The sequence below is a fragment of the Hypanus sabinus genome, chromosome 23 (assembly GCF_030144855.1).
Source record: "Hypanus sabinus isolate sHypSab1 chromosome 23, sHypSab1.hap1, whole genome shotgun sequence".
Taxonomy (NCBI): Eukaryota; Metazoa; Chordata; class Chondrichthyes; order Myliobatiformes; family Dasyatidae; genus Hypanus; species Hypanus sabinus.
Window position 1 is genome coordinate 5,256,587 of NC_082728.1, and position 15,735 is coordinate 5,272,321.

At 43.4% G+C, this 15,735-nt stretch overlaps 1 protein-coding gene across 1 annotated transcript in view; it reads left to right on the forward strand.

Annotated features, from left to right (window-relative positions):
* wu:fj29h11 (uncharacterized) overlaps positions 1-15,735 on the forward strand; it is a 157,395-nt gene that overhangs the window by 36,604 nt on the left and 105,056 nt on the right. The window contains exon 8 of the mRNA XM_059949087.1: positions 465-698. Within this exon, the coding sequence (XP_059805070.1) occupies positions 465-698 (234 nt within the window). The remainder of the gene's footprint in view (positions 1-464; positions 699-15,735) is intronic.

Genomic DNA, 15,735 nt, shown 5'->3' on the forward strand with positions numbered 1-15,735 from the left:
AGTGCTACCTTAAAAAGGCAGTGTCTATCATTAAAGCCCTCCACCACCCTGGAGATGCCTTCTTCTTGCTGTTACCATCAGGAAGGAGGTACAGGAGTCTGAAGGCACGCACTCAGTAATTCAGGAACAGTTTCTTCCCCTCTGCCATTCAATTTCTGAATGGGCATTGAACCCATGAACATTATATAAAGATTATATATATATATATCCAAGGCCTTCGTGTGTGTATGTATATATAGGGTTGTGTGTGTGTGTGTGTGTGTATATATGCACGTGTATATTTACTATAATTCAGTTATTTTTCTAGTGTTATGTATTGCGTTGTACTGCTGCCACAAAGACAACAAATTTCATGACATGTGTGGTGATATTAAACCTGACTCTGATTCTAGGCCTGTAAGTATATAATCCTGTGATTCAATGTACCTGCAATTTGAGCTTTAACATTATACATCTTGTGCCAGGTGACAAGTTATCACAGGTTTGCGAAGAAGTTTTGACCATGCTTAAAAACAACGCAGATGGCATTCCAGTGTGTAAACTAGCGAAGGCATACAAGTCATTTTATGAACGCCCCATCCAGCTGAACACGTATGGATTGAAATCTATTCACGAGCTGCTTCAGCTTCTGAAGAAAAGAGTGTATGTTCAACCGACAGGAGGGAATCGCCGTGCTTTTGAGAGCAAGCTTAAGGCAGGTAAGATTTCAGTAAGCAGAAGGAACGGTTACTCTTAAAATTTAAATGATTTGGGTGAAATTACTCCTTTACCCCTCCCACAAGATAATTGAACAGTTCTGTAGTACAATAAGATGAACTCTCAACCTCACAAAGCACCTTAAGTCTTAGTGTCTGACTGCTGCACTTTCTTTGTAACTTTAACACTGTATCCTTCACTGTATTTTCCTTGTGCTACTATGAAAAGAACTGTATGGATCCTTCAAAAGGCAATGTTCAAAAAGGCAGCATTCATTATTAAGGACCCCCATCATTAAGGACATGCCCTCTTCTCACTGCTGCCATCAGGAATAAGGTACAGGAGCTTCAGGACCCACACCACCAGGCTCAGGAACAGTTTAAAGTAAACTTTGTTATCAAAATACATATATGTCACTACATACAAGCCTGAGATTCATTTTCCTGTGGGCATACTCAGCAAGTCTATAGAATATTAACTATAACAGGATCAATGAAAGATCAACGAGTGAAGAAGACAACAAACTGTGCAAATGCAAATATAGATGAATAGCAATGAATAATGAGAACATGAAATAATGAAATAAAGAGTCCTTAATCTGAGGTTACTGGATGTGTCACATCTCAATGGATGGGACAAGTGAGTGTTTATCTCTGTTTGTTCAAGGGCCTGATAATTGAGAGATAGTACCTGTTCTTGAAACTGCTGGACTCTTGTACCTTCTACCTGATAGTGAGAAAGGAGCATGACCTGGTGGCAGGGATCTCTGATGGATGCTGCTTTTCTTCGACAGCATTTCACGTTGATGTGTCCAGTGGTTGGGAGGGCTTTACCCGTGATGTACTGGGCAGAATCCGCTACCTTTTGTAGGATTTTTCATTCAAAGGCATTGGTGTTCCCATACCAGGCTGTGATATAGCCAGTCAATATACTCGCCACCACACATCCACCCCTCAACCATCGGGCTCTTGGACCAGAGGTGATAACTTTACACACCCCATCACTGAACTGTTCCCACAACTTGTGGACTCACTATCAAGGGATTCTTCATTTCATATTTGTGATATTTAGGGCTTGTTTATTGTTACTAATTTTTTTGTATTTGCACAGTGTGTTGTCTTTTGCAGATTTGTTGTTTATTCATCCGATTGTTTTACTTGAATTTCTGTGAATGCCAACAAGAAAATGAATTTCAGGGTCATATATGGTGACATATCTGAACTTAGACAATAAATTTACTTTAAAATTTAAATTATGATTTAAAAAAAATTGGTATTGAGAGAGCAGCATCGCCCAACTGCCTTAGTAATGAAATGTGATTGTTAATCTTTTAATTCTGATGTAACTGTCGATTTATTAGACTATATTTATTATTGGAAATCCTGTGATTGTGATTTTGATGACTCTGAGTCAGACCAGAAAATTGCTTAGAATGTCACAAAAACTTGTTAATTATGTACATAAATACATGTCCCAAGACACCTCTCAGTGTTATTTAACAAGGCATATTTGATATCAAACCATTGTAATACTGGGACAGATGACTGAAGGCATTGATTTTATGGGATTCCTTTTAAAGAAGAATGGGAGAAGTAAAGTTTCAGAGAATTCCAGAGCTTAGGAAATTGGCAACCACAGTGATGAAGCTTAAATTGGTAAAATACAGCTGCAGCAGAGAAGATTAGAGGTAGAGATGGTTAATACGAAACCAAAAACCAAAATGAGAGTTGCACATTGAGGTGTTGAATAGGAGTTAGTGTTGGCCATTGGGCAGGTGAGGAGATCGTCAGGTTGATGAAAGTGCACTGACGGCAATTGTGTATTGGAATGGTCTCATATTCAGGTAAGAAAAAGATTGGAATAAAGGCTAAAAGACTAGTTTTATTTGTCACATGTACACCAACACATAGAGGGAAATGCATCGTTTGTATCAACAGCCATTGCAGCCCGAAGATGTGCTGGGGTTAGCCTGCAAGAGACCCTCCTTCTGGTGCCCACTAACCTTGTGTCTTTGGAATGTGGGAGGAAACCAGGGCACCCAGAGGAAGTCATGCAGTCATGGAGAGAATGTACAAGCTCCTTATAGACAATGGTGGGAACTGAACCCAGATCTCCTGATTGTTGGCACTGTTAAGTGTTACACTAATCACTAGACTACTGTGCCTCCCCTTTCTATAGCAAATTGGCTTACTTTATTCAGAGATGCAGTACGGAGTAAGCCATTCTGGGCTTTTGAGGCACAGCAACCCTACAACCCCAATTTACCCTAACCTAGTCACAGGATAATTAACAATGCCCAATCAACCTACTTTGAACTGTGGGCAGAAATCCGGAAAGCACCCGGAGAAAACCCATGCGTTCCACAAGGAGGACGTACAGACAACACCAGATCTGAACTCCAAGCTTAATAGTGTCGCTACCCTGGCACCATAAGGCAACACCGGGTGCAAAGTGAATTAGGTGCTTTCAGTAATGATGTGGGTCAGTGATCTACAGTGTGTGTGAATCAGATAGAACCACGAGGCTCTGGGAGGGGCCAGTGGTTAGGACCAACGAACAATATTTTTGTCTTTTGCCAGGGTAGTGTAGGGGTTAGCACGACGTTTTTACAGCTCGGGGCTTTCTGGAGTTCAGAGTTCAATTCCCACACTGTCTGTAAGAAGTCTGTGTAAAAGGGAAAATCTTCTCTTAGGCTGGTTTGCAACGAATTAAGAGTCAGAGATTGAGATGAGGACCTCTAGAGGGAGAGGGAAAAGGAGACTGGAAAAGCTGTCTGATTTGCTGTTCCCTCTGGCAGTATATTGTGTGGAGTGGCTTAGTAATTGGTTTTGATGTACTGTACATGTGACATAAAGTTAATCTTTAACCTCAGAACATGTGACAATAAACCAATTTCCCAGTGGAAAGACATTAAAGGTGATGTGAAATGTTAAGGACAGTATCTTAAGGGGCCAAAGTGGAACCTTTTACCTTGTAACTAAATTGGGTCATAGTAAATTTCCCTGATTAGGTTGGGATTAAATTGGGTTGGTGGGGCAACGTGGCTAGAAGTGCCTGCTACACACTGTACGACCTTGTACTTGGTACTTGGCAGTCAGTTGAACAGGTAGAGTGGGGGCTGAAGTAAAGTTGAGATGTCCATAGAACATAAAACATAGACCAGTACAGTACATGAACAGGCCATTCAGCCCACAGTCAGCTAAAAAGCAAATCAAAAACATCCAAAAAACACTAATCCCTCATACCTACACCATGTCCATATCCCTCCATCTTCCCTACATCCATGTGCCTATCCAAATGTCTGTTAGCAGCCTCTATTGTATTTACCTCCACCACCACACCAGGCAGCACATTCCAGGCATCCATGACTCTGAGTAAATAAAACTTACTTCTCACATCCCCTTGAAACTACCCCCTCTCACCTTCAATGCATGCCCTGTGATATTAGACATTTCAACTCTGGGAATCAGATACTCCCTGTCCACTCTATCTATCCCTCTCATAATCTTGGAACCCTCCTATCAGATCTCCCCTCAGCCTCTGACGCTCCAGAGTAAACAACTCGCATTATATCCAGCCTCTTGTTATAGCACATACCCTCTAAACCAGGCACCCTCTCCAAATCCTCAACATCCTTCCTATAGTGGGGCGACCAGAACTGTACGCAATACTCCAGATATGACATAACTAGGGTTTTCTAAGGTTGTAATATTAACCTCCTGACTTCGAACTCCTTGCACAGTTAACTAGATTTTGGAACGTGAAAGGGCAGCTTGCAGTTGAGTAACTGGATATATTCTTTGAAGAATGCATGACTGAACAAATGAATTGAAACTGAAAGTGAGGTCATCTGCCAGGTTTTGAACAGCAAGCCTCATCCTCAGTTTTTCTTGAAAACGGATTCTGTATTTCAGTATTGGAAACATTTTACTTCCAGAACAACAGATCTGTGAATTAATTATCAAGTTAATCAAGAAAGGGTTACCATATGAGGAACATTTGATTGCTCTGGGTCTGTATTCACTGGAATTCGGTAGAATGGGGGGATCTCATTGAAACCTATTGAATGTTGAAAAGCTTCGATAGAGTGGATGTGGCGAGGACCTTTCCTATGGTGGGGGAGTCTAGAACCAGAGGACACTGCCTCAGAATAGACAGATGCCCATTTAGAACAGAGACGAGGAGGAATTTCTTTAGCCAGAGAGTAGCAAATCTGTGGAATTTGTTGCCACAGGCGGCTGTGGAGACAAATTCATTGGGTATTTTTAAAAGTAGAGGTTGATAGAATCTTGATTAGTCAGAGCATGAAGGCAGGAGACTGCGGCTGCGAGGGAATTGGATCAGCCATGATGAAATGGTGAAGCAAACTCAATAGGACAATTCTGCTCCTTCATGCACTCAGTGCCCACTTTACTATGTACCTCCTGTACTTACTGAAGTGACCACTGAGTGTTTGTGGTCTTTTTCTGCTGTAGCCCATCCATGTCAAGACTCAACGAGCTGTGTTTTCAGAGATGCTGTTCTGCATACCACTGTTGTAATTATGGTCATTTGAGCTACTGTTGCCTCCCTGTCAGCTTGAACCAGTTTGGCCATTCTCCTCTGACCTCTCTCATTAATAATGCATTTTTGCCCACAGAACTGCCACTCACTAGATTTTTTTCAAAGGTTCTAAGGTTCATGTTATTGTCAAAGTATGCGTGTACAATGCAACTCTGTTATCTATCTTTTCCAGACAGCCACGAAATACAGAAAGACCATTCATCAACTCCACCCCTTCCCTTACCCCCCCGCCCCCATTATCTATAAATTTCAGAGATTGTTGTGCGTGTAAACCCCAGTAATCAGCAGTTTCTGAGATAGTCAAACCACCCTGACTGGCACCAACAATCCACCCACGGCCAAAGTCACTTAGATCACATTTCTTCCCTGTTCTAATGTTTGGTCTGAACAGCAACTGGAACTCTTGACCATGTCTGCATGCTTTTATGCATCCAGTTGCTGTCACATGATTGGCCAAGTAGATATCAGAATCAGACTTTAATCGCCAAGTACCTGTGCACATACAAGGAATTTACTTCCGGCAGATGCTGTCTCTCTGCTCATAACAATAATAATGATAAATATAAATGAAAATATAGATTATACATACAAGTAGTGCAATCCAAGTAATAGTTAGCCGACAGTTAACCAGCAGTTAACTGTTCAGCAAAGTGACAGCAGTAGGGAAAAAACTTCTCCAGTGCCTCTTAGTCTTAGTCTGGAGCAATCTGAAGTGCCTACCAGACGGAAGCAGTTCAAACAGTCCGTGTGCAGGATGAGAGGAGTCCTTTATGATGTTCCCTGCCCTCTTCTTCAACCTGGAAGAGTACAGGTCCACAATAGAGGGCAGGGAGGCTCCAATGATGCGCTCGGCAGTCCTCACTGTGCACTGAATAAAATTTCAGCGCTCATATTTGCATTAACGAGTGAGGGGTGACCTGATGATCATATCTAAATTCACTCTTCTTGCCCGGCACTGTCTGATTTCTGAATCGCCCGTGAACATACATTGCTCTTCCTCTTTTGCTCTGTCCATCTGTCTATTTCTATGACTTCATGCAACGTACTGCTATCACAAGATAACACAACACGCGTCTGATAATAAATCTGTTTCTGGTTCTTGCTTTCCTGCCAGAATCATGACATGAGCTATGGACTGTGGAGAGCATTCTAAATGGCTGCATCATCGTCTGGTGTTGGGTGGGGTGGGGAGGGGGCTACTGCGCAGGATTGAAGTCAGCTGCAGACAGTTGTAAACTTAGTCAGCTCCATCATTGGCACTAGCCTCCATAATATCCAGGGCATCTTCAAGGAATGATGCCTCAAAAAGGCGTCGTCCATCATTAAGGACCCCTATCACCCTAGGCATGCCCTCTTCTCATTGCTACCAACAGGAAGGAAGTACAGGAGTCTGCAGGCACACACTCAACATTCAGGAGCAGCTTCTTCCCCTCTGCCATCAGATTTCTGAATGGACATTGAACCCATGAACTCCATCTCACTTTTTATAATTTCCTATTTTTCACCATTTATTTAACTATTTTATTCAAAAAATTCAATGTTTTCTCTTTTATTATGTCATTGTACTACTGCCGCAAAGCTAACAGATCTCATAACATATGCCAGTGATATTAAACCTGATTTTGATTTTATAGTTTAAACAAGCTTAATATTTTCCCAGTAAGGATGATGTGGTATCGGTATCGTGGTTGCTCTAAAGCAGTACCCATTCTGTAGCCTGGTATCTGTTCAGTTTCAGTTTTGTTTCATCATCTCGCCCTCTGGCTTCTCATTGGATGAGCAGTCTGTAGCTGACTCATAACAAGGAAAGAGACTCAGTGTTTTAAAGAGAACGCTTTGAGGAGAGCTGTAGTCTGTGTAGTCTGCTAATGTTTGGCTCAAGGGCTGATCTTTCTGTCTGAATTTGTACTCCATTTGTATGGTAAGTCCAAACCAGATGCTGTATAAATATTGTCTCATGTTGGTTTCAGCTAATGTTAATCTTCAAGGTTGTTGTGACTGCACTTCAGTAGACAAAGAGAATTTCATATTTTCTGTGGCATTTAGAAAACAGAAGGCAACACTGCTGGAGGTTTTTTCAGCTGTTTTGAAATCTTAAGTATTTTCTTTATCTTAAATCACAATTTATTTTTGTAACTTTTGTACCTGTCTGTGGAAAACTAAAGGGTTTCCTTTATATTCTCCCCCGGTGTAATTCATGTCCTAGCCCACTGCATACATGGGCTGCCGGATGGTTGTTCTTCAGAATCAGCTGTTGGGAAGAATGCCAGTGTAAAACTCATGAATTATATGTACGCTGTTCCTGATTGGAGGACTAGTTAATTTGTCAAAACTATTATCCGATTATCTGGTATACTGTGGCGAAGCAATGCATGACTAAGGCTTGCTGTATTTATTTATTAGGTAATATTGAAACATACCATAGTGGGATAATTATTCTGTAAAGTGCAAATATATGTTAAATGACATGCATGTTAGTTAATGCTAACTTTGCCGAGGATCATTAGCTTCTGGTGCTGGAGAGGCTTGTGAGTTCCTGAGTTCCTGCGAGCGATGCTGTTTGGAGCTTGCCTCCTTGTAAAGTCACCTGTGGCGGTGAGATTAAGGAGGAGGTTCCAGACAAAGAACGATCCAACTAAGACCTGAACAGCGGAGCTGGCAGAAGATGTTCACACATCACTACGGCAGTGAAGGCGGAGGAAGGCTACACAAATGAAAGAAAACCTGCTGATGCCAGACAGCCAAAGCAGCGTAGGCACAATGCTGAGGGATCTCAGTATCTATGGAAAAGAGCAAACAGTCGATGTTTCAGGCTGAGACCCTCCTTCAGGACTGAGCAGGAAGGGACAAGATGCCAGAATAAAATGGTGGGGTGGGGGAGGGGAAGGAGGAGCTGGAAGGTGATAGATGAAGCCAGTCGGGTGGGAAAGGTCAAGGGCTGGAGAGGAAGGAATCTGATGGGAGAGGAGAGTGGACAAAAGGGAAAAGGGAAGGAGGAGGGGACCTAGATATTTATGCCACCAGGATGGAGGCTATTCGGACTGAATTTAAGTTGTGGCTCCATCACTCTGAGAGTGGCCCCATCTTGGCACAAGAGGAGGCCATGGATTGACACGGAACAGGAATGTGGATTGGAATTAAAATGTTTGGCCACCGGGAAGTCCCACTTTTGGTGGACGATGGGCAGATGCTTGACAGCAGTGAAGGGTCTTCAGTCATTATGGTCGCCATGCTACTGGACCCTGATCCCAATCTGTCAAGAACTGTGTAGTGGTCACCCGTGCATCAGCCCCCCATGTTAAACAAATCACACACAGATGTTCTCCCCCCCAGGGAGAGTATCATACTGCACTCAAAGATTACACTACTACTAGTTCATACAAAGCAATCTCTCTTGCAGTCGAAACTTGGAGAGCCTTCTGGTGTTAATTATAATCAGGTTTAAAAATTAAATATTTCCTTTTACTGGTTAAAGTTTTAAGTACATTTATTATCAAAGTTTGTATGAGTTAAACAACCCTGAGGTCCGTCTGCTTGCAGGAAGCCATAAACAAGAAACCCAAAAGAACCCAATTTTAGTAAAAAAGACCAACATCCATTGCACAGAGAAAGAGGGGAAAAGAGAGAAAATCGTACAGATAGTAAAAGCAGGTGACAGTGTTCAGAGCGAAAGTGAGACCGTAGCCTGGAGCAGCTGGTGCAGGCTCGTATCCTCAGCCTGATTCATCACACAGCGGGCAAATCCTCATAGAGTTTGCAGACACGAAGCCCGTAACAGGAAAACAACCTCAGCCTCAGCGCTGTGCCGACAGAGAGCAGAGGAAACGTCGCGGAGTTGCAAGCAGAACCGGCCCGACCCTCATCTCTGGTTATGCACCCTGCCTTTTCAGCCTGTCTGGCCCAGTGTTGAAATTGTTCAAGCACCTGGTCATCCTCTGCACTAGGACCTGGGCTCCGCCACATCGATATGTTCTGCACCTGGACCCTGCCGCCGTGCTCTGGCCCGCATACAGTCTTTCCAAAACGGCCTGGCACTTGGATTGATCCAGCCTTGCTCTCAGTATAGATGGATGGGGTCCGAAACTCCTCCACTCCCACTTCACTCCGGACTGCATGCTCCGACTCAACTCCGTCTCAAACATGCCTCGACCTTGCTCTGACTTTGCATTGCACCTGCACGCCTCGACCCTCGTCAGCCTCACCTTTGCTGACCTCTTCATTGCTTGCGGTGTTAACTTAGTACAATTTTCCACAGGAAAAAGTGTTACTTGTAAAGTATTTAGCTGTTTTGCCTTACTTGACATTGACTTCACCCACTCTTATTTCCTGAATGCTCTTGCAGGGGGATCTGGAACTAGGAGTTGTTGTTTAAACAAAATAAAGGGTCCCCCCACCCCTGTCCCCCCCACCTTTGTATTTTGGAACACTTCCTTAAAAGACAGTGGAAGCAGAGTTTTTGAAAGGACGACAAGGTTGTGTAGTAGTTCACATAACTCATGTAAAGTTTTACAGTGACAGTGATCCACGTTCACTTTGCACCGCTGTCTGTAAGGACTTTGTATGTTCTCTCTGTGACGGCATGAGTTTCCTCCGGGTGCCCTGGTTTCCTCCCACATTCCAAAGACGTCTGGGCTAGGGTTAGTAAGTTGTGGGTATGCTATGTTGGCATTGGAATTGTGGCGTCATTTGCGGGCTGCCCCCCAGGCATGTCCTTGGACTGTGTTGGTTATTGACACATTTCACTGTAGGTGTCAATGTACGTGTGACAAATAAAGCTAATGGAATAGTAAGACAGAGGTAAATGGATTGTTATTAAGCAGAGGATTAAATGTGACTGGAATGCGGATTTGGAGACAGCAGTCAGATGTGCCGTGATTTTAATGAATGACAGAGCAGGCTGAAAGAGCTGCCTGGCCTACTCCGGTTTCTAATTTGTAAGTTCCTATGTGTACTTTGTCACATAGTCCCTTTCATTCATTGTGTCTGCAAGACTGAAGCTGGATACAGATGCTGATTAACTCCGGGTTCGGGTGTCTGCTTTCTGCCTTTTAGCTTGCACTTCCTGCAGTTTGGTGCATGTTAAAGTTTACAAATTGAAGTTCACAGTGTGAACTCTTAAGTAACGATAGATGCGTTTTGAAACGCTGCTACAGTAAGTATGATCTGGTACATTTTCTTACATTGCACCTGAGGGGGTTTCGTTATATCTTTGCAGTGATAACAAATTTTAAAAACAACTGAATGTGAAATTGAGGAATTATAGAGTCCAGGAGCAGCTCCATCTAGTCTCTGCTGACCTGTTATTCTGCCTAGTCCCAGAAATTTAACTGTTTCTTGTATTCATTTGTGGTACGTAGGCGGTACATTTCACTTCCTAATTTCTTTTGAGAATGTGGTGAACAGCTGCATTCCTGCTGCAGAAATTGTTGCATAACAGAAGGTTTCAGGATCAGAGCCCAGTGCTCATGAAGAGATAGCACCATTCTTCGACGTCTGCATGCTGCCTGGCTTGCAGATGATGTTCCTAAGGGCCCCGATGCCCACGTCCTCCTCAATGCCACAGATCGTGGTGGAGTGTGACTTGTATGTGTACCAGTGATGGAGAGAATGGGTGTGGAACTTGGACGATGGAGTCACATACTTTGTTCTAGATGGAGGTGACCTTACCAAAAGTTATTCGAGCTGCACTTCATGACGCTGCTGACTTTTAACTTGTGCAGATGTTTTAGTGTGTCAGGGAAAGAATTGCTCAGCATGAGATTCCCAGTATCTGCCCTGCTGATCTTGTTGCAGTGTGTGCCTGCTTTGTGATGATCTGGTGTATGACAACACAAATAGGGACAAAATGGTAAAAGTGAGGGTATGTTCAAAGTGCATATATGTCACCATATACACCCCTGAGATTCATTTCCCTGTGGGCATACTGTACTCGGTCCATAGAATAATGACCAGAACAGGATCAATGAAAGGTGTTCAACCAGAATGCTGAAGGCAACAAACTGTGGAAATACAAAAAGAAAGAAAGAAAATAATAAATAAATATCAGGAACATGAGATGAAGAGTCCTTGATAGTGAGAGCCGATTGGTTGTGGGAACAGTTCAGTGATGGGACAAGTGAAGTTATCCCCTCTGGTGTAAGAGCCTGATGGTCAAGGGGTAAGAACTGTTCCAGAACCTGCTGGTGTGAGACTTGAGGCTCCTGTACCACCTTCCTGATGGCAGCAGTGAGAAGAGAGTATGACCTGGGTGGTGAGGTTCCCTGATGATAGATGCTGCTTTTCACATAGATGTATTTAATGGTGGGAGGACTCTACCCATGACGGATTGGGCTATATACATGACTTTTATGTAGGATTTTCCATTCAAGGGCATTGGGGTTTCCTCACCAGGCTGTGATGCAGCCAGCCGATATACCCTCCACTATACATCTATAGAAGTCTGTCAAAGTTTTGGATGTCATGCCAAATCTTTGCAAACTCCTGAGGAAGTTGAGGCTGTGTTGTGCTTTCTTTGTAATTGCCCAGGATAGGTCCTCTGAAATAATAACATATAGGAATTTAAACCTTTCCACCTCTGATCCTCCGATGAGGACTGAAACATGGACCCTGCCCGGAAGTCTATAATCAGCTCCTTGGTTTTGCTAACAAGGTGGATGAATTGAATGTGCAGATAGTTATTAATGAATATGATATAGTTGGGATCACAGAGACATGGATCCATGGTGACCAAGGATGGGAGCTCAACATCCAGGGATATTCAATATTCAGGAGGGATAGGAAAGAAAAGGAGGTGGGGTAGCATTGCTGGTTAGAGAGGAGATTAACGCAATATAAAGGAAGGACATTAGCCTGGAGGATGTGGAATCGATATGGATAGAGCTGCATAACACTAAGGGGCAGAAAACGCTGGTGGGAGTTGTGTACAGGCCACCTAACAGTAGTTTTGAGGTTGGGGATGACATTAAACAGGAAATTAGAAATACGTGCAATAAAGGAATAGTAGTTATAATGGGTGACTTCAACCTACATATAGATTGGGTGAACCAAATTGGTAAGGGTGCTGAGGAAGAGGATTATTTGGAATGTATGCGGGATGGTTTTCTGAACCAACATGTGGAGGAACTAACTAGAGAGCAGGCCATTCTAGATTGGGTATTGAGCAATGAGGAAGGGTCAGTTAGCAATCTTGTCATGCTAACTTGGGTAAGAGTGACCATAATATGGTGGAATTCTTCATTAAGATGGAGAGTGACATAGTTAATTCAGAAACAAAGGTTCTGAACTTAAAGAAGGGTAACTTTGAAGGTATGAGATGTGAATTAGCTAAGATAGACTGGCAAATGATACTTAAAGGGTTGACGGTGGATATGCAATGGCAAGCATTTAAAGATCGCATGGATGAACTACAACAATTGTTCATCCCAGTTTGGCAAAAGAATAAACCAGGGAAGGTAGTGCACCCATGGCTGACAAGGGAAATTAGGGATAGTATCAAGTCCAAAGAAGAAACATATAAATTAGCAAAAAAAAAAGCGGCACACCTGAGGACTGGGAGAAATTCAGAGTCCAGCAGAGGCGAACAAAGGGCTTAATTAGGAAAGGGGAAAAAAGATTGAGAGAAAGCTGGCAGGGAACATAAAAACTGACTGTAAAAGCTTTTATAGATATGTGAAAAGAAAAAGATTGGTCAAGACAAATGTAGGTCCTTTACAGTCAGAAACAGGTGAATTGATCATAGGGAACAAGAACATGGCAGATCAATTGAATAACTACTTTGGTTCTGTCTTCACTAAGGAGGACATAAATAATCTTCCGGAAGTAGTAAGGGACCGAGGGTCTAGTGAGATGGAGGAACTGAGGGAAATACATGTTATTAGGGAAGTGGTATTAGGTAAATTGAAGGGATTAAAGGCAGATAAATCCCCAGGGCCAGATGGTCTGCATCCCAGAGTGCTTAAGGAAGTAGCCCAAGAAATAGTGGATGCACTAGTGATAATTTTTCAAAATTCCTTAGATTCTGGATTAGTTCCTGAGGATTGGAGGGTGGCTAATGTAACCCCACTTTTTAAAAAAGGAGGGAGAGAGAATCTGGGGAATTATAGACCGGTTAGTCTGACATTGGTGGTGGGGAAAATGCTAGAGTCGGTTATCAAAGATGTGATAACAGCACATTTGGAAAGAGGTGAAATCATCGGACAAAGTCAGCATGGATTTGTGAAAGGAAAATCATGTCTGACGAATCTTATAGAATTTTTTGAAGATGTAACTAGCAGAGTGGATAGGGGAGAGCCAGTAGATGTGGTATATTTAGATTTTCAAAAGGCTTTTGACAAGGTCCCACACAGGAGATTAGTGTGCAAACTTAAAGCACACAGTATTGGGGGTATGGTATTGATGTGGATAGAGAATTGGTTGGCAGACAGGAAGCAAAGAGTGGGAGTAAACGGGACCTTTTCAGAATGGCAGGCAGTGACTAGAGGGGTACTGCAAGGCTCAGTGCTGGGACCCCAGTTGTTTACAATATATATTAATGATTTAATTGAGGGAATTAAATGCAGCATCTCCAAGTTTGCGGATAACACGAAGCTGGGCGGCGGTGTTAGCTGTGAGGAGGATGGTAAGAGGATGCAGGGTGACTTGGATAGGTTAGGTGAGTGGGCAAATTCATGGCAGATGCAGTTTAATGTGGATTAATGTGAGGTTATCTACTTTGGTTGCAAGAACAGGGAAACAGATTATTACCTGAATGGTGGCCGATTAGGAAAAGGGGAGGTGCAACGAGACCTGGATATCATTGTACACCAGTCATTGAAGGTGAGCATGCAGGTACCACAGGTGGTGAAGAAGGCAAATGGTATGTTGGCATTCATAGCAAAAAGATTTGAATACAGGAGCAGGGAGGTTTTACTGCAGTTGTACAAGGCCTTGGTGAGACTGCACCTAGAATACTGTGTGCAGTATTGGTCCCCTAATCTGAGGAAAGACATTCTTGCCATAGAGGGAGTATAGAGGAGGTTCACCAGATTGATTCCTGGGATGGCAGGACTTTCATATGAAGAAAGACTGGATCGACTGGGCTTATGATCACTGGAATTTAGAAGATTGAGGGGGGATCTTATTGAAACATATAAAATTCTAAAGGGATTGGACAGGCTAGATGCAGGAAGATTGTTTCCGATGTTGGGGAAGTCCAGAACAAGGGGTCACAGTTTAAGGATAAAGGGGAAACCTTTTAGGACCAAGATGAGGAAAAACTTCTTCACACAGAGAGTGGTGAATCTGTGGAATTCTCTGCCACAGGAAACAGTTGAGGTCGGTTCATTGGCTATATTTAAGAGGAAGTTAGATATGGCCCTTGTGGCTAAAGGGATCGGGGGTATGGAGAGAAAGCAGGTACAGGGTTTTGAGTTGGATGTTCAGTCATGATCATACTGAATGGTGGTGCAGGCTCAAAGGGCCGAATGGCCTGCTCCTGCACCTATTTTCTATGTTTCTAACATTGAGTAAGAGGTTGTTGTTGAGACAGCACTCAGCCAGATTTCCAGCCTCCTTCCTGTATGCTGATGTGTTACCACATTTGATTTGACCTTTAACAGTGGAGTCCTCAGCAAACTTGAATGTGACGTTGGTTAACCTCTGATTGGACGAGGAGGTTATTTTGCTTGGAGATTTACGTCAGTGTTATTTGCTTATCAGCCTGAATGAGAGCATGGCATGGGTGTGGTAGACAACAGGAATCAGCAAAGACAAAAGCCTGAGGAAGTGAAGGCTGCTGGGGGATGGGGATCCGAATGGGAATGTGAAGCAGAGTTGAAATGGGTGGGTGCTTCTCCTGGTTGCCACCCACTTCAACTCTGCTTCACATTCCCATTTGGATATGTCCGTACATGGCCTCCTCTACTGTCATGGTGAGGTCAAACTTAGGTTGGAGGAGCAACACCTCATATACCGTCTGGGTAGTCTCCAGCCCCTTGGTATAATCATCGAATTCTCTAACTTCTGGTAATTCCCTCCCCCTCCCTTCCCCCATCCCAGTTTCCCTCTGCCTCCTCCTCCAGCTGCCTATCACCTCCCGCATGGTTCTGCCTTCTTCTACTACCCATAGTGCTTTCCCCTTACATTCCTTCACCTTTCCTGCCTATCCCCTCCCTGCTTCCCCTCCCCTACCCTTTGATCTTTCCCCTTACTGGTTTTTCACCTGGCACCTACCAGCCTTCTCCTTCCCACCCTCCCCCCACCTTCTTTATAGGCCTCTGCCCCCTCCCTCTTCAGTCCCAATGAAGGGTCTTGGCCCGAAACATTGACTGTTTGTTTCCACAGATGCTGCTCGACCTGCTGAGTTCCTCCAGCTTGTTGTGTGTGTTGCTTTGACCCTAGCATCTGCAGAGTATTTTGTGTTTAGGAGAACTGTTATCTTTGCCACCAGTGATGGCATGTTCCTTCATTCCGCTTCAGCTAATGGGGTCAAGCTGCCAT